The following is a 19,747-nucleotide window of genomic DNA, read 5'->3' as shown; positions in this document are numbered from 1 at the left end:
AACTCCACCAGATAGTAGCAGACATGTATAGGATTGTATACAACAGGTTTTTCAGGAAAGTATTGCTCATGTTAATTACGTAGAGGTCTCTGAAACTCACGTATCAAATATGATACAAATTCCCCTTCTCTGTTTTTGTACTCTCAACAACAGCCCCAACTGGAGTGGACTGTTTCTCCTCGTTTAGAAGAATTACATGAGACAGAATGACGTAAGAATTAAAATTATGGAAAAATACAGTGAAGACATGAACCTTTTGTGACATGTATGGAAAAGATTTACATAAAATGTACAACAAATATTACATCTCACCAAGAGTATCTGGCAATAAAACAAGATATAAGCCGTCTGACTTTCAAAGAATGGACCATGGAATTACTATTGTGATAACACTCTGCCACCAAACGTGTTTTTTCTGAAAACGTCAGCCTCACACCCACAGCCACACGGTTTACTACTGACTGACAGGTAGACCAAAGGTGATAAGGGTCTGAGTTTCAACGGCCGGACCTGGACCTTGCTCCCTGTGAGAGCCTTTTACAGCCTCAGGTAGAGCCCTACTGCTCACCTGCTGTTTCAGGAAATGAAGCTCTGATCCATTCCACACACCGCGGCGGGAGCTCTCATGCAGTTAGTTTGTTAAACTAAAGATGCTGTTGTTTTTGTGGAATATTTGGTCACAAAGGCAGGGATTTCATCCACGGAAACCTTTAACAAGTGTCAACACTGGTAAGTATGGAAAAGCTATGGAAGCGTGACGACAGCACGTATCACACTCAATCTGATTGCAGAGAAAAAGCACAGAAACAGAAGTGACAAAACTGGATAATATAGGTCTTCCTAATAATTTCTGATGTATTCATTTTGTGTGAATGAACGATGGAGTGATATAAAAAACCTCTGACCACTTCCTTTGTGAAAGAATAGAATCTTGAAACAAGCTTGTAGATTTCATACAAACATAATTTCATGAAGTATCAAAAAACCTTCAGATCATATCAGATATTATCTAGAAGAGGAAACAACTCTTCCTCCAAGCTAAAATCAAGCTAAGCTGCTAATTGAAGACGTCATCGACACTTTTCTCGATGCCCTGTCCTCTGTTGACAGACATGTCCAGGCTTGTTTTTTGTTCTTGTGTCATTTATTTCAGGTTTAACTCCCCGCTATAAAGTTTTTCACTTCTTTTGATGTCTAGTCTTTAAACAGAGAAATTTATCATACCGTCTTCTGTAGTCACTTTCACAGACGTTAACCGCTAACATCCAATTGTCCTCCAGCTCTCATTTGTGATCATTCAAACCAAAATATGTACATATAAGTATGTGATTTCTGTCTGTTTATTATTTGGAGTGTTTTTCTGAACATTTTTGGAGGACAGCAGAATGAGCATTCTCACAGCTGTGTCTCTTCCGTCTTTTCAGGGCGACAACGCTAGCATGACTGTTCCCTGGAAATCACCGCCCGACCTCTTCCGCATCGGTTTATTACTGTGTGTAACTGGAGGTCAGCATTCATCTTTCAAATAATTGTACAAAGTCTGTGCAAACTTGGACAACATTTTGAGAAATAAATAAACGCAAGAGCAATATTTTTTTTCCGGGTTCTTGCAATTTGTTGTCAAAATACTCACTTGTGACTTATTTCCCACATAGTGTTTATGACAATTCATTGTAAAAGTTTAATTTATCATTCGCAGAGTCTTAATAACAGCAGACCGGTGAGACAAACGACCTTACAGGAGGACTACATTAAACTTTAATGATTCATGTGGGGAAATTTAATTACTTTAATCCCTCATATTCACTCCTGATCCAGAGTGAATTAACTGAACCAACAACTGCAAGTGTGACTTTAGCAGTACTGTATTTTAGACTTTACCTAAAAAAGTTTTGTCCGTCCTTAACATTTGCTTCCCACATTTATGGGTATGGGTTTCAAATGACTTTGTGAATGAAGTTACAGCTGTGGGGTAAAGCTCTTCATCATCAGGGACTAGTCAGAGAAATACTTTCTTAACACCACAGCAGGTCCCACAGGTTTTCTGGGTGCTCTTAATAGTGATTAATCATTACCCTCGGTGGTGCCTTGAAGAAAAAAAAGAAAAGCTGAACCAAACCAAACTGTGGCAAGTCTAATCAGTCCTCATCAAAATGTACATGGTCTTGGCCAGAGCAGCTTTTCTTCTGCTTCCTCTTAAAGGATGCAAAAACAGCAAGAACACTTCCAAGGAAACATGCTCAGACTGAGCTTTGACTCTCGACACGTGAAGGATCAGTCCAGATTGAGGTTGTGTTTGAGTTTCAGCCTTGTCAAGAACCAACAAAACAAAATCCACGACCTTTGTAATGTTCACGTACCTTGAGCAAACTCAAATATGTCTCAAGCACTAATTTGAACAAAGAGCGACATGTGCCTCTATAACATGCCGGCCTTCTCTTTGTCCAGAATTAAAGAAAAAGCTCAGCCAATGTTGCCAGACTTGTTTTTTTTCTTACATTGCATTCCATTCCACCTGCAATGTGCTGCAATCACACAGAAACCTGTAGTAGACTACAGCTTGGGCCACAAATTATTTTTTCTTCTTCTTCATTTTATATAGCTGTATATATATATATAAATAAGTGTATTATATTTGATATAAAACATTTAAAATGCATTAACAAATTACTTCATCGGAGGGTATAGTACAAATTCTAATTGAAAAATGTATTAAAATCTAAAAATAATAATTACTTTAGTGGCAGGCTTCTTCAGGCAAACATCTCAGAGTCAATTTTAGTAATGGATTTATTTTTGTTACAAATTAAGAGAGTTGAATTGAGAAATGTAGCTTCATGAAACCTATGGGTGACGTCACAGAGACTATGACATCACCATATTTTTTTCAGTCTATCATTTAAACCCAAATCCCGTCTTTAAGTAATTCCTTTATAGAAAAAGAGGGCAAGATGCAACTAAAGAGTCCTGTGCCATAACAACAACATCCAAAGACCTTCTAAACTCAAGTAATTCCTGCCTGACATGTCGTCTCTTTCACATTCAGCGGTGTCGGGACAGTTCCAGCTGGAGCCGCTGAATTCAACAGTGCTTCAAGGCTCTGATGCGCAATTCAACGCCACTGTGCAAGGAAACTGGCAGGTCATGACCTGGACTGTCGGAGGATTGCTGGTCCTCAATTTCCCCGTCACCGGTAACATAACCTCGTCCTCAGAGCAGTTCTCCGCCAGGTTCTGCTCCAGTGTTGACATCAGCTGTGTGGAGTTCACCATCCATAACGTCACCCGCAGTGGTGATGCCAGCCTGGTCGTTTGCAGGGTGCTGGGTGATTATGGATCGAAGACGGCACATCTTTACGTACAAGGTAGGGTCATCATCAGGCAGCGGTTGCTTAGGTTTGGTAGGTTGAGAGATACGCGTTGCTTTGTGGCTCTCTTTTGACCTCTGACCTCACTGTGGTCAGATCACCTTCAGGTAATCTCACTGTGAAACATCTGGGCTCCAGTCTGGCTGTGAATGGATATTGATTATTAAAGTGACGGAGCTCAATCTTATTGATTGAGACTTCAATGATTTCATACAGAGTCTCCTCGCATGTAGCAAAACCTGCACCCAAAGCTAATGAACCCACTCAAAAAACCTGCCAGTTTAGCCAGTTGGTTGCTTTTCTGGAAAGGGATTTAAAAGGTTCTCTATATGAGATTTAGAGCATTAAACTCAGCAAAACACTGTTAATTATGTAAAGATATAGTGGAGTAATGTCCTGTACCTGAGCAGAGAATGAAGTCACTCTCCCTCTGTGTGTGTTTGTCGGAGAAAAATAACTTTTAGAATGATCAGTTCTTACTGTTTAACATACAAGGCTCCGTGAAGTCTGTGGCTACTGTGTGAACTCTCTTCACACTTGCTATCTCAGATGTTCCTCGTTTAGCAGTCACTGTGACCTTCTGTAAGGGGCGATTGTATATCTTACTAAACGTCAAGATGACGTTTGCTTGTGCGGAAGGGACGAGTTCAAGACATGCCACGACTTAGCTTTATGCAAATTATACTGTGCAAACGCACTTGTGTGTTATCCGAAGTATAAATATCAGAGACTCAGAGACATCCCTCTGAGCAGCCTTGATACATGACTTGTATGTGTTTCTACTCTGTCTCCAAATTGCAAGAATAAATGTCCTGTGATAATTACTTTTACATCGGCTTCGAGTGAATTTCTCTAACATAACTTGGTCCTTTCGAGCCGGGTCTCAATACCTCCACTTCTCTTCAGCTTTTGAACCTGAAACTGTGCACAGGGGAGTTTAGGACTCCTGACAAAGACCTCCACCCTATTCTCACATGAGAGTACTTGGCATTTTGGAAGCCAGGATTCTGCTGTAGAGGAGACGGAGTGACGAGACCCTTTTTTGTGAACCGAGCCAGTAGAAGAATCATTACAGGAAAACTAGCATTCTTAAGACTTACAATCTTAAATGAAGTACTTTGAGTTATTGAATTAAATAATTGGGTCCTTAAGATTTACAAACTTAAATCTTAAATGAAATATTGGCGTATCCTTAAGATCTTAAATAAAAACTAAATTATACTTTTAGTTCTAGGGACTAAATAGGGGGTTGACCTAAGATTTTAAAGAGACAATCTTAAATAGCTAAGGCCTAGGTACTGATAAACACCCGAAGATTTGCGGAATCTCAACTTTTTATTAGGTTTTGTGATCCTTGATGAAGCCAAAAAACAATGGGTATGATAAGCACCTGAAATTCGCGGAATTTAAAAATCTATTAGTTTTTGTGAGCCTTGGTTTCGAGGAAGCCTAAAAACAATGAGAGTGATGTACACCTGAGATTAACAATCTAAAAAGCTATTAGGTTAAAATACCTTGGTTTCTAGGAAGCCTAAACTCAATTAGTGAACAAAAGAAGAGATTTTATTTTGCAGCTATCAGTAACTAAAAGAGATTAATCTAAAGACAGATTTGTTATTTGTACTGATAGCTAAAAGAGCTTCTTCTTCTTTTTAGATCAAAATAATAAATAACTATAATAATAAAAGATAGGTTCTAAAACGAGCAAAGAAAGAAAAATATGGGTTTGATGAAAAATTTACGATAATTTAGGGTATTTCTATCTTTATTGTGAACAATAAAGATAGAAATATTAGAATTAGATCAAATCAAAATTGTGTTTGATGCAGGAAGAAAAAACATTTGTGATTTGATGATAGAAGGGTGTTACGTGGTATTTTTGTGTGATTCCGGAGCATGCAAATCTGTCATCTTAACCTCAGAAGAAAAACAAAAACAAACTGAAGAAAGAGCATAAGATCAAAAAACAGGCTTACAGACAAAACAGAAATTTGTGCGATCAACGAAAAACTGTCCAGTTAACCTGTTAGAAAGAGAATGAAAGTGGTTTGAATAAACGATTGACTGTCATATGCAAGAGGTTTTACAACAGTGTTGTAATCAGAGTTTCTCTGTGCTTTGATTATGTAGTGGAGTCGACTGCGCGTGCCTTTTAGTCCATGTAAGTGCATTTGTGCCCCTCTGCACTGCTTTCATATGGCGGTTATAGTTGATAACCCTGTCCTGACAGAAGCTGCCGTCAGCACTTTTCCCGTCCGGCGCAGCCATCTCCATTTTGAGAACATTGAGAGTCAGTAAAAGCGCTGAGTTTCGAATTTAACAACTTTAATGAGACACTACAAGTTCAATAGCAAACATTGTTTAACGGCAAACTAAAGAAAGTTTCTTATGAAGAGAATACTTTTTTTTAGACCGACTCATTAGTTTACCTGATTGCGGGAATGCTGACATGAAAATGATCCGTGTGCCCCTGTGTATCCATTCTAACTCTTAGCTAACCATGTTTTTATCTGACTTAGAGATCACTGAACTGTCTGAAACTATCATTATTATTATTATTTTTCAGCCATTTATTATCACTTCCCAGTGTTAGCATGGAGCAGTGAAGCCAACCAACACACAGGGACACTACATGTTCTCACTACCGCTCCTGAAGGCATGATGCATACCTTGACTTCACCTCTCCTCTGTGCCTGTCTTTATTTCTCAGAGAGCGGTACAGTCAACGTCAACGGGGGAAACGTGACGGTGGTGCGGCACCAGCAGGTGGAGTTCCAGTGTGTAACAACTGCTTGGTTCCCCACACCTACTGTCAGCTGGACCCGAAATGGCCAAGCTGTGAGCAGCAGCCTGTACAACACCACCAGCATGGCTGATGGGGATACCTTCAACTCCACCAGCGTCCTGAAGTTCCAGGCAGTCAGCAATGCCATGGTGGAGTGTCGGGCGACTGTGCTGTCACTAACAAGCCCGCAATTCAGCTCCGTCTTCTTGGTGGTTGGTAAGAAGATCTTCCACAACTTTCTATGTTTCTGGCACAAAACCTCCTCCCAGCCTTTCTGCCGCTAGAAAGAAAGAAGAAAAATAGTTTTTCTGCTTAGTTAGTTGCCCATTGAACACAAGGGTAGGATGTGAAAAGGTTCAATAAGACCAAGTCTGCTGCTACACCATAAGGGCGCTGTGGGGCAGCATTTGGGCAAAGCTGTGCATTGAGCTAAATGCTAACATGCTCAAAATGACAACTGTCCCATGCTGATGTTTAGCGGGTGAAATATTGACCATGTACGTGTAGCATGTTAATATTTGCATGGCTAAAGACTGGTCAAGATGTAGTCAAGACCACTTAAAGCGAGACCAAGTCATGACCAAGACCAGAGTGTACCGAGACCCGAGACAAGACCAAGACCTTAAGGGGTGGATACAGAGACCAGTGCCAGTCCCACACTGCATGACACACTTTCAACAAAATAGGGAACATGCAAACAGAAGGATCCACATTCCCATAAAACCCCCCACAGAAAACAAATAAAGATTCCTTTCATTCATTCACCTCTTTCGTTTGCCATATATACATTGTGTTTCTATAAGTGTACCATGACAAAATAATCAAGAGGCATTGTAGTGAATTTTGTGTTTTGGAATGTTCCTTTGTTCTATGAGCACTTACAGTAATGATGTAAACAAATAAATCAGACAATGCCTAGGCAGTTTAATGGAATCCCTGCAGTTGTGGTCTTGAAATAAAATCTTCTTTGTCTGAGACCGAGACGAGGCAGGGTAAAAATATGTTCGATTCTGAGACCGAGACCTTCAAAAAGTGGTCTTGAGACCGGTCTCGAGATCAAGGCCAATCTCGAGTACTACAACACTGCACGTTACTGCTTTGCCTGATCTAGGATGATGTGATGTCTGAGGATCCACAAATAGCACCTCTCCATTCCACAGGTTTTTTAATTGAATTTAAAAAAACAAACATTTAAGACATGCTGTATAAAAAAAGTACCTTAACGGGACTGACATGAGAAACGTGTTTTATTTGGACACATCTAAACAAAATTTATTAGAGAAAATAGCAATAGAAATGTAGACTTTGTACCGCTTTGTGTGTTTTCAGTGTACTTCACAGTGAATGTTGTGCTTCTTTTCTCGTTTTGGGTGTGGTCAGTATTTGCGTTTTGAACGTTTAATTTGACAATCAAACCTTTATTTAACCAGGAGAGTCCCATTGAGATTAAAAATCTCTTTTTCAAGGGATACGTGGCCAAGACAGGCAGCAACATAAGAAACACATAGAAACAATAATAGGCTCTTAAGTCTTTGAGTCTCCCCCTGAATGCTGGTTGTCCTCTCTGCGACAGTTCCAAAGCCTCCTGACTGGACCGTGCTGATTGCTGTGGTCGTGTCCATCGGAGGTTTTGCTCTGCTGGTTTTGCTCATCAACGGAATCATCTTCTGCTACAAGCGCAGGGAAGAAAAACGTAAGGCCCTCATTAAATCTGTCTAACTTATTAGACGGTATGTCCAAAATCACAAATGCAAAATCAAACCCCTCACATGTAGTCCTCAGCAAATAGTTACGTATGTCACATTCCCATCGACTAATTTGCTATCTTACAATGCTCCCCAGAACCCAACTACCAGGATGAAATGAGGTAAGAAGGCGCCAAATATGATCAATATTTTGTCAATAATTCTTAAATCGAGTTAACAACACGTGCTTCTACATGTTTCTATACAAAATCCTCTGTTTGTTTGTAGCAGAAGAGTGAGGACACACAGCCAGATAAGCGGTGTCAACGCAGCCGGACAGAGACAGGGTCAAGAGAACGCAGGATACGTGCCGGAGGGTCAAACAAGTAAGACAATTTAAGTGCATTTACACAAAAAAATCTTTCACAACTTGGCACTCTATCGCCATATGCTACCATGCTTTACTAAGCTGGTATCTACTTGTGACACAGTAAAGTCAAAACTTCTTTCTCCCGTCTCTCTTCTCCGTTGTTGTTCTCCACAGGTGTCGCTCCCAGCGAACTCACTGACAGCAGCTTTTCCCAGTTAAACGGCTCCAAAGTTTATAAGGTAGGGTTGTTTTAGTGGTACACGATGAGCAGTAGAAAATGGTATACAATGGACCCTGTTAGGTCATAGGGGTGGGAGTAAAGACGTACCCGTCGTTTATAGACAATACATCTGGTGGGAAGGAAACAAAGAGCTAAGCTGTGAGAACTGTCCTCTTCCATGTATGTTTGGCTTAGGGACTGTACACAAAGTACAGGGGTGGTTAGTTACTTTTTTGGAGGGGGGACCTGGAATGGTTTTCTTAATATCTTAAAAACACAGACAGAAACCAAGTGATCTCAATTGAGGTGCGTGTGCTTTTCGGTATAGGGACAATGATGCTGTCTCTGTTTCAGGGATTACTTTTTCCCATCACGCTAAATGTTATTCCTACCAAAAGACGTTCCCTCCACCACTTCCTCCTGCATCATAGCAAAAGTTAGCCTGCCATATAATTAAATATCTGTCTTTTGTTATGTTTGCTAATTGCTAATTTCACCTCTTATTTGGGCATTGATATGCTTTGCCTTTTTAGTTATTAATTATCTAACGAGTTGTACAAAACCAGTTCTATATTCAGAGACATTAGGGGGAGGGTGTTGCAGTCAAAAGTAGCATCCAAGTACAATATTGATAATGCTGGCAAGGGAATTTTGAAAACTGAAATACAAGTTTTAGTTCCCTTCCCCGCACTAGTAACTTTTACACAGTACCTAAATTGGTATCATTTGGAATGTGTCTTTTTAATTTCAAGCAGTGCTTTGAGCTAAATGCTAAAGTCAGCATGCTAACATGCTGACGTTTAGCAGAAATAATAACTCCCATGTTCACCATCTTACTTTAGTGCGTTAGCATGCTAACATTTACTAAATTGCACTGAACACAAAGTACAGCTGAGGCTGGTGGGAATGTCATTAGTCTTGTGGATATTTATCATAAAATATAACTAAAACAACCAAAACAGACATTGAAACAGTTTGTGACTCAGCAATTCTTTTAAATATTTTTGAGATATTGCACGGGAGAAGTAAAAACCAGAATCTATGATGTGTTGCCTGTACTGTCCCACACTGCACTGCCATACTCCATACATTATTCCCAGTAAATAGAGTTGTGAGAGAAACACTTTCAAAAGTGATCCTTCCCCTATGAGCTCATGCTCTATGCTTCTACAAGTCTTTAGGAAACGTGAGAGGTGGTGATTTATATGGATCCCTTAACATGGCTCTTACAAATGAAATAAACAAATTACCAGCCATGTGCATTTATTATCTTTAATTATAGAGATGCTAATCATTTTAAGTGGCATTTATCAGGCATGGCACAGTACACACTCATTGCTTGATCATTCAACTAATTTCAGTGATGAATGAGGTACCTCAAACAGTATATTATTAGAATCCACAATTACAGCTTAGTAATTCCAAGGGAATTGCCTTTCGAGTGGAGCAATATAGTTGCACATTTTATGTGTTGGATACATTTTTATTTGAAACCACAAAGAGGGAAAGGCCGGTGAAATATGAGTCTACACTGTTTGAAGTCGTTGCTATCTTTGGGAGGCAAATTAGATCCATTATTAATGTCAAATGTGTGTTGCTTTTGATTTTTTTAGGTGGCTGATGCTGTGAACACTAACCAGGCTGAAAATTGTTATAGTGGTGCCCACATCACTGTGGGTGAATCAGGCGTCAGGAAACACAGACATGTCACCATTGTGTAAGGACAGGGAGAGGACCAAAACGTTTAGGAGTTTTGGAACAGACTTGCACAGCACCTTGGAGCTTCGCTGGTTTTGGTCTCCAAACATTGGAGAAAGGTGTGAAGGACTGAATCTGCCTAGACCAAAGACTTTTGGCAGATGAGACGTGGGGGACATGTATTTAGTGCACTGCCTGTATAAAGCTGTATGTGCAGAATGTAAACTCTCTGAATTGTGGGAAATATATTCCCTCTTAGTAGCAGTATCATCGCAGACCAGGTGAAGACTGCTAACACTCACAACTGGAGCAGGGATTGAGGCTGTACCAGCACTACCTGTTTTGGTTGGTCTCATGTCGGTGACTAACGGGAATGGCTATATTTTAGTTGAATTGCTATGGCTGTTTATATTAAGCAATATATTTGTATTACTGTGTTATGTAAATCAAATCAAATATTATATATATAAAAGGGACCATCATAAACCTACTTTGTTCCCCCACATCTGCAAGTGTAATGCTAAATCTAATGCTTCTCTGCTCGGTGGCCTATTTTTAAGATGTGATGAAATAATGAGTTAACCAATACATACAGTGTTTGAAATAGTCACCATGAAAAACATTTCACATATATGAATTGTTAGCCCATCATAAAAGTTTGTAATTTATTAAAGGTGCTTAATATATCTGTTGCCTCCACACAGCTCTCGATATGGTGACGGCTGAGCCGTTGGCTAGTAGCTAACGGTGCTAACAGCGCAAACCACAGGAATAGTGCTGACAGAGCTAACAGTCTTTACCTGAGGGATGACCGGAGGGTGGGCGCTACACTTCCACGACGACACTGTGGATTCGGGCGGCGTTACCAGCTGTAACCGCCGTATGAGCGCAGTGCAGAGCGGCGGCCATTAGCTAGCCAGTGGGGACCAACAGAGAGACTCACATGCACTAAAAGCATGCTCTGACAGCCTGGCTATGTAAACAGAACACAGAGATTACAACAGTGACTTCATTTTCAGGTAAACATTCCTATAGCAAATCATTGTTTAAAGCTATATTAATGATCTGAATTTCTAATTTAGACCGTTGAATTATTTTTGCACAGTATGTCTGCCTAGATAAATATTGAAAATATAGGCAATTAAACTTACTTTTATAACCCCTGTAGCATATTTATTTCCCCTATATACTCAGCATGTATTATAGGTGATAGTTATACTATCTGCAGAAAAGGGAATGGAGGTATGGATGATGCATTTTACAAATAATAGAGTGAGATGAGCTGTGCACACATTGTTTCACGCCAGGCAAAAAATATTTTCCCAAATCCACTTTTATTGAAAAACATATGAGCTGCGTCTACCTTTCTTTATTATCCTTAAGTTTTAAAATTCTTGGATTAATTTACCAGAGTGCCAAAGCCACGTTTTCAGTTTTCTTTTTTAGACAAATACACATTTATTCATGATAGGAAGGAGCTACTACAAATGTGGATGCAAATTACTTTTACTTTAGCACAATGGTATTCAACCTTGGTTTTTTGACTTGTTAAATTAATAAATAAACTAATCTATGTATTGAAAGGTTAATTAACGAGAGTTAAATCATCAGATTTCCAATGGAAGTTCTGACTTGGATGTTTCTTTTCAGATTTTATTTCTATTTATTCACCTAATTTACTTGATTATTTTATTATTTGGGACTCTACAATATTCAAATAACACAAGAAAAAACTCGAAGACTGATGCAGTTGGTGATTCAGGGTCGAAGAGGTTGGAAATAACTGATCCAAAGCGTATCTATCATGGAAATGCATCTATTCTCTACTGTCTAATGAAGTCAGTTTCAGTCTGACCACTCAGCATGGTTTTTGCGCTGCTGAGCCAGCTGAACCCCAATGACCTTTACTTGGCCAGGACACAAATTACTGGACTTGTTGGCCAAGATGCACCAGCAGGGAACAAACCCACCCTAGTTGAGCTTTGGGATCAGATATAAGCCAGAGATGGCATCTCTTAATGTGGATCAATTAAGTGATAACGTGATATTCACTGTGCAATGGCAGAGTTCCACACCATCGGGCCAGTTAATTAGGTGTTTCATTTAATTAGTTGATTGGTGATTGGATTTAATGTTATCTTTTTTTCAAATAGCCACCGCAAGTCTGAGTGGATGTTTGGAGGGTCTGCCTCTTGGTTATAAGTTTGCTTCAGCCACTACACAAGCTGTAGCAGATTTGAGGCTTGAGTCAGCAGATTCCCTGGGTTCCTGGAAAGGTTCCTGCACCGGAAAGGTGTCATCACCAGCTGTTCACTTGTCCAAGGCTCACAGAGGGACATGGACACATCTCTTCTTGGTGGTCCAACAATGGTGCTTGGATGGATCCTTTCAATTCAACTCACCAATTCAATGAGAACTATTTTGATTTAATTATGATTTTATTCATGATTTTATTCACTATATAGAGAAACTGACAGTAATAGTTTGATGGGCTTTAAATGATTTTCTCTTCAATATAGATTATTATACCCTTGGTTTACTTAAACCTGCATTATCAGTTTTTGTGGCCACTTGGGAGGAGCTGAACCAGGCTGAAAACATCTACATATTATCACTTGATAATGTCAATGGCTAACTGGTTAGCAAGAACATGGTTACTTACGCAGATACTGTTAAAAAAGGGTGTCAACTCTCTCTTAGACAAAGGAAGGCCGCATGTCTCCTACTGCTGCGTCTTTTGGCAGCAGAGTAGGGCCAAAAAATCAGCTGGTCCAAGTTAAAATCAAATCAAAAAATATTTAATAACAAACAGAAGCTATACAATTACAAACTGAAGTACACTATCGATAGAATATGTTCCGCGGATCAGAGTTAACGCGCCCCCATCCAACAGGCCAGCTGCCTGATTTTCTGCAACACGGCCAGCAACGAGAACTGAAGAGAAAACCTCGGTAACAATGTCTTATACTTTAAAGTCCCCGCCTGAAACTTAAAAGTCCATTATCAGCTTTGTGATTGGCTGAAATCCAATACGCTTCCCCTTGGCCTATGGCCCATTGTCCTGTGGTCATCTTCCTTTGGCCAGCAGGTACCCTTCCCCCGCTGGCTCACACCTTTTCACATTCCTGAAGTCGACCTCTTCAAACTCATCACCATATGGTTGCTTACGAATCTGAAAAGCCTATCTCAAAAGGTCCCTGTCTCTCCCTCGCGGCTCAACACTATACCTTTAGTTTAATATATTCAATGGTTATGCTTTTATGGTTTAACACTTCTACAATTAAACATGTTATGACACTTTATTTAATAATACCTTTGGCTTAAAACTTATAAATAAACATTGACAAAAGATATCCACCACTAGGGGTGTTATTAAACATACTAGGAATGCTTTCTAAACTTAAATTCTTCATAATTCAGAGCAACTATAGCATGCATACTGTGTTGTGTTTCGGGCCACCTGGCGAATGTAAGTCCAAGATTCACTCTCTTTTAGCTCTGTTTTGGTCTCCACCAACTACCGAGAATAAAAGATCAGGCCTTTTTAGCCGTTACATGCTCCACTATGATCAGAGTTAGCAACTTTGTCTCTCTGTTGTTTGGTGCTAAACAGTAGGGTAGTTTTTTTTAATAATTTTTTTAGAAAACAGCTGCCTGCTGCATCTAGCAACAGTAAACCAAACAATATAGTTATGCTAAAGTTCTGTCTTGGCCACTTTCACTGCTACACAGCAACCAGGATTTAGCAGAGAAAGGATGGATACAGGGTTTTACCATCATTCAGTGTACAGCTCTGCAGACATGCCCACTGTAAGCATAATGTCAGTTTTGCGTCTCTGTGTCTGGACAAATGACGGGAGTGATGTACATTAGAGTGCTGCTGTGTCAGCCTGACATGCTGAGAATGTTTGTCTCGATGGAGGCTCCTCTCTTACAGCCTGCAATAAGAACCCTTTAAGTCAGGGAAACTGCTTACCTGCTCTGTTTATGTTTCTATATTTGAAATGCGATAAACATGAGAGAAACTTTTACAAGGTCTCTACTGAGACACTAACATTGTTTGAAATAACTTCAGGTAAAGCAGTAGTAGCTTTTTTGGCTTGTTGATGTAAATATTATTTACAGCACTGAAATTTTATGCTTTGAGCAGAAATAAAAATAGTGCTTTCTTGGCTCTAGATATATACTCACTTAAGCAGCAGGCTGGCAGTAGCTGAAAGAGTTAATGAAACAACTAATAAAATGAAGCTGTGGTAATGACTATTGATAAGCCATATATAGTGTGGCTTGTCAAGTCATGCTGGCTTTCAGGGCCCTTCCCTAAGCACTTTTATTATCACATAAGAAATGTCTGGCAAATTAATCTCCCAAAGCAGACCTCAATCCCCAAATTGGCTCTGTGCAGGGAGCCGGGATGACACGCATGCCTCCCGCTGCCACAGTCTGTCCTGTCAGAACATAATACAAAGTAAAAGTGCTCTATGTTGACCAGACGGGCTTAAATTGTAACATATTGGCCGCTACTAATGATTATCTTAATTAAAATTAAGTAATTAAGATTAAGTAAAAAGCAACAGTTGCACCTTTAAAATCAGCATCTAAGCTGTTAACCATTTCTTTGGGCAAGACTTCTGTTGTTCCTTCATGCATGTTGGATTATTTACCTTTATCTTAATTTTTCTTGTCATTTTATTCATACTTTTATAAGTAGAGGGTTTTATTTTGTAGTATCTCGGTCATAAATGACACTGAGCTGCAATGATTTCAAGGAAAAAGGGCAAAACAAATCAATGGTGGTTGATGACGGTTGCTATGGAGATGTTTTTACTTTCTTAGTCTGCTCAAGGATTTGTCTCGGGGAGCAGAAATTGCAGGGCAAAATTGACAGTATGTTAACAATAGTCACGCATCACCACACACTGTATATAGAAATGAAGAGTAGAGATAATATATAATCAGGGTTGACTGACTGAGTTCAGCACAGATCAAAAACAAGAACAATCTGATACATTGTCTGAGTGTGATAGTCACAAAAAAATCATTAATTCTTTATATCATGGTGGAATTCATTGTATCATGCTGTGAGGTTATGCTGACTTATCATATTAGCAATGCAGATGGGACAGATTTAGCCCTTACCTCGCACAGTGTGATGCACTAATCAAAACTGTCGTAACAAGTTACCCTTTTTATGAAAAAAAAGATGCTTCTTCAGAGAAGCAATACCAAACATAGCAGGTCTTAAGGTAGCAGCTATTATCTAAAAATGCCTCAGCAACATTATAAGAGCCAGAGTGAAGCTGGATGACAGACATAGAGAGAGGCGTGGGGGGGGTTTCCATGCATCTAGTAATGGATAACACTGCAACTTGGCGTGCAAAGCTGCAGCACAGCTAAGTGCTCACTTTGTCAGATTGTCAATATGTCTTCAGTACATGGAGGCAGGAGGTTTAGAGTTTAGAAAGAGTTTGCAGATTTGATCCCTGCAAAAGCCAACATGTTCATCAACAGCTACCACTGGCTGCATCCGAATCTCTCTGCAACCCCCTGGATGGATATGTAGATTAATGTGTTCTTGTTGTAATTTACTTTCCAGAAAGCAAAGTGATTATGATTCAAAGTCACCTCCCTGTGTGCTGTAACACAAAGTCTTCACAGCTACTGTGAGGTCTGGCTTCTTTGCACCAATGCCTCAAAAAGTGATAATGAATGCCAGAGTTAAACTATGGCACCGTAATGAGCCCTCGCTTTTTCTAAAATAAATGTCCCGTCTACAGACCTGAGCCCTGACTCATGACAGTAGATCCCTGTCAGCCTTGTTTGCATCATTATTTTACATTCTTATCTACCGCAGCTCTTTTAATGACCGCATCGATCGACGTGCTGCAAATGAAAACGTGTCCGAGCTGTTTAAGGGAATCCTGTGATTGCCTTTGATTCTTGCCAGCAGTGACAATGACTCACTAATATGCACACAGTACTATACGGGTGTCTTTACAATAATTGTGTTCACCATGCAGGAAAAAAACAGATATCTTCCAGACCCACAACTTAGGTTTTTTTCCATTTTGTTTTACAGTTTAATAATCAGCATAAATATGTAGAGGGGATTACAACAGGAATGTGTTCCCAGAAACAATCATGGTCAGTTTAACAATGCAGTTCAACATGTGTTTCCAAGACGGCAACTATTTTATCTTTTGTTACATGGTCAGTGGCCCCACGCTTCAAACTATGTTGCTTTAGGTGGCCGTAGGGCAGGAGTAAAGGCAGAAGTCAGGTGGCATAGTATGAAGAGCAACAAAGTCCTCATAGGGTGGAGGTCAGGGTGAATGGATAGATATAAAAACACATTGAGTTATTGTACGAGCGTAAGTTAAAATTCACAAGTACTAAGCTACGTTAACAAATGTACTTATTTTACCCAATCCACAATCTTTTCCTAAATCTAACCAAGTTGTTTCCTGTGAACACAGAAGTTTATTTTGAAAAAACACAGAGTAACTGTCTGGAAACTGAAGCTAGAGGGGAACCTCAGAGCATCATAGTTTGAAGCGTAGGGCAACTGACCAAGCTGCTATATTTGATGACGGACAAAAAATATGTTAGGAGAGCTGTGAGAGTCAACCAAAACAGTAAAGCTGCTGGCCAGAAAACCAAAACAGTGTGCCGAAAGACACCAAAAACTACACACAGGTGATAATCATCTGTGTGTTTGTCAGTACAAGCAACATCTTTCACATCGTCATTTGATCCACTGTTATTCTAGCAGTGTTACGCCCACTGATTTTTCTCTTGGAAGAGAGCTGTCTGTCAGTGCCTGATCACCCACACCTGAAACTCATTCAGCAATCAGTGGAGCTTTATATCTACTCAGAAAAAGCTCTGTTAATCCTTGAGCCTTTGTCTTTGTCAGTCTTGGCAACTTTATTCAGGAAGCCGAGTGGGTTCTCTATTTTGCTTCTCCTTGTCTCCTGTTCCTGTCTCTCCAGGGATTAGTCTTTTTGTTTGATTCAGTACAATAATGGTTTTATTTTCTAGTTAGTGTGGGTTTCTTTTGTCTGTTATTTTGGCCTTGGAGCCCCCATCGCCTTATATATTTCTCACATTTCACATAAAGAAAGGCCACTTATTGTCACACCTTTTTACTTGCTGTGTTGGTCCCATTTTCTGCAAAGATTGGATACGTTTGTTTTGTTATGATTCAGTCCTGTGATGAACTGAATCATCTCACTGAAAAAATAGACAGAACCTCCTTTATCCCAAAATCTGTTAAAAAAAAATAAAAATCTGTTAAAGGCAGCTGAAACGTTCCACAGTGACTGTGGTCGTGTGCCCGTCTAGTAAAGCTGGAGCCTCTCTTCTCTTTGAAGAAGCTGCTTGAAATGGAATCATTTCTAGTTGAATGCAAAGCATTAGTCTTCTCACATTGACGAGCAATGAGTTCAAAGACTTAAAAAACTAAATATTACACTTTTTTTGTGGTGGGAGATGAGTGCTTCGAATGCACTCCCTGCATTTCTTTTACTTACAAACCCACAGCATTCTGTCACGTTAGTTAATCTCCAAGTTTACATACATTTCTCAACAATAGTATGAGGGGTTGTCTGTAGGTCATGGCTCATGTTGAAAAACATTATTGGCATAACTTATTTATCAAATTCTGTAATAATGATGTGAACTGATGAATAGTGAAGCTTTAATTCGTAGCTGATGAGATTCTGTGTCTACGGGCAGTCCAAACGAATCGATGCTCAGAGTGGCTGGTGATCAATTAGGCCCCAAACATGAATCCTGAGGGACACCGGCTCTGTTGGATCTCAAAGTAGCCGAGTGCTCTGATTAAAATGTGACTTAGCGTGTGCCAAACTCAGCTTGATTAATGACTGTCCACACACACACACACACACTCACACAGAGAAAGATGTGGGTGTCCTCCGCCAAATCAATAAAAGCATTTAAAGAGAACTGCATTTGTTGAGGACGGACAAAATATGAGCACAAAAACGGACAAAGAATTTTGTGTGTGTAGCCCCAGTCTGAAATTGCTATAGAACTCTAGCGTGCATGGTCTATAAACTATTAAAAACATATGAAGGAGCATACTGTCGGACGTGTTCTTTCATCGCCATAGATTATTCCGAGACAGCTCAGCATTTTTGCTCGCTGGAGAGTAGAGAGTCCTCTTGAGAGGTCTTTAATTGGATTTGCTGATAGTAATAAAAAAGATAATACAGCACCAGCTGTATGGTTTAATGTCAAAAAATGAAAATCCGCCTCTTGAAATGCATCCAAATTAAGAAGAAATTAAAAACGTGAGATAATTCAGTATTCGCTCCAGTCAAGTCAATAGTTAGTATGCACCTTACACTCTTTTTTGCCCCAGTTCTTCTCTGCAAAAGTGCTCAGACTCAGTTAGATGAGTCAGATGTCATAACAACCGTGAAGTTCTGTCATATACGCCACTTCAGGACTACGCTGAATCAATTCCTGTGCCGCTTTGCCTTGATGTGTGGCGTCATTGATGGGAGAATCAATCTACTCCAAAGTAGCAGTTCTCTCTTTGCATTTTTCTGTAGTCATTTCCCTTCTACCTCCACAAGCCTCCCAGGGCCTGCTGCTGCAAAGCATCCCCGCCATCATCACCATGCTGCTACCATCACATCGCATCCATAAACACTGCTGGGTTAAAAGCAAAGCTGGGGATGGTTTGAGTCTGAAGATGATGATGATGTGTTGTGTTTCCTTCCTCCTTGGGTCAGAGTCTCCCACGTGCCTCCTGACAAACACCTGCCCAGATGTCATGCGACTTCCATGCAAACGGCCACTGAGCTTCGGCCGGTAAAGCACCACGACAACGGTTGTTATGCACAGCATCTCTCCCGTCTCTTATGGAATCCTGCAACTTCCTCACAGCGATCACGGACGTATTTGTGTCCTCCTTCACTACAGCACCTTTCTCTTACACATGGTGGACGCGGTTCTATTTGTTCTTACTGTTCTCATATCCTTCCCCATACCAGACTGGTGCTTTTTTTTTTTTTTAAATGAACATGTCAATGATTTGTTTGGCATGTCCCTATTATCCTAACAACGCACCTGGGGGGATTTAGGTTTGTCACAGTAAAAAGTTATTGTGTGGTTCATATTTATGCTTAATTTAGATTGATTTGTTCCAAAAAATCTGCATCCTTAAATGCATCTACTGTGATTCACAGGTCTCAAACATCCAAAGAAGTCCAAGTGAGGATGATTCCATTTATAAACATGTAGTCAGTCAGTGTGGGGGTGTCTGCATGCAGATGTCCAGGAAAAGCAATACACCCTCTGACTCACTTTGTACTGTATAATAGGTTACATGAAGAGAAAAGATGTAGCCACAGGCTGTGGTGGTCCAAATTAATGCTTTATTTAATGGGTTTGTAAGGCTATTTAACACATGTGCAGACTGCAATTTCACACCCAGTGGTCAATTTGTTCGGATTAATGTCTTCCTTACTCAATGGTGAATGTGTTTCAGTATTTTTCCCTGCATTTTCATCACCCCTCCACTGCCAACAATGAACTGAAAACAAGCCAAATAAAGTGGCAGATTATTGAAAATACGATGGGCTAGTCCACA

General features: G+C 39.9%; 1 protein-coding gene across 3 annotated transcripts; it reads left to right on the top strand.

Annotated features, from left to right (window-relative positions):
- The first annotated feature begins 506 nt into the window (after positions 1–506).
- Positions 507–19,747, top strand: igsf5a (immunoglobulin superfamily, member 5a). Of its 3 annotated transcripts, none has more exons than XM_068721338.1 (9): positions 507–729; positions 1,425–1,506; positions 3,047–3,364; positions 6,078–6,368; positions 7,726–7,845; positions 7,995–8,019; positions 8,126–8,223; positions 8,382–8,446; positions 18,888–19,747. In XM_068721338.1, the coding sequence occupies exons 2-9, from the start codon at positions 1,440–1,442 to the stop codon at positions 18,906–18,908; spliced, it is 1,005 nt and encodes a 334-aa protein (XP_068577439.1). In that variant the 5' UTR covers positions 507–729; positions 1,425–1,439; the 3' UTR covers positions 18,909–19,747. The 3 variants fall into 3 exon arrangements, with proteins under 3 accessions (XP_068577439.1, XP_068577438.1, XP_068577437.1); XM_068721337.1 differs by lacking the exon at positions 18,888–19,747 and adding an exon at positions 10,041–11,285 and having other exon boundaries at positions 8,129–8,223; XM_068721336.1 differs by lacking the exon at positions 18,888–19,747 and adding an exon at positions 10,041–11,285.

Source organism: Cebidichthys violaceus, unplaced genomic scaffold, assembly GCF_023349555.1.
Source record: "Cebidichthys violaceus isolate CVI_PGR_0920_01 unplaced genomic scaffold, fCebVio1.0.p SCAF_27, whole genome shotgun sequence".
Lineage (NCBI taxonomy): Eukaryota > Metazoa > Chordata > Actinopteri > Perciformes > Stichaeidae > Cebidichthys > Cebidichthys violaceus.
This window is presented reverse-complemented; position numbering and strand designations above follow the sequence as displayed.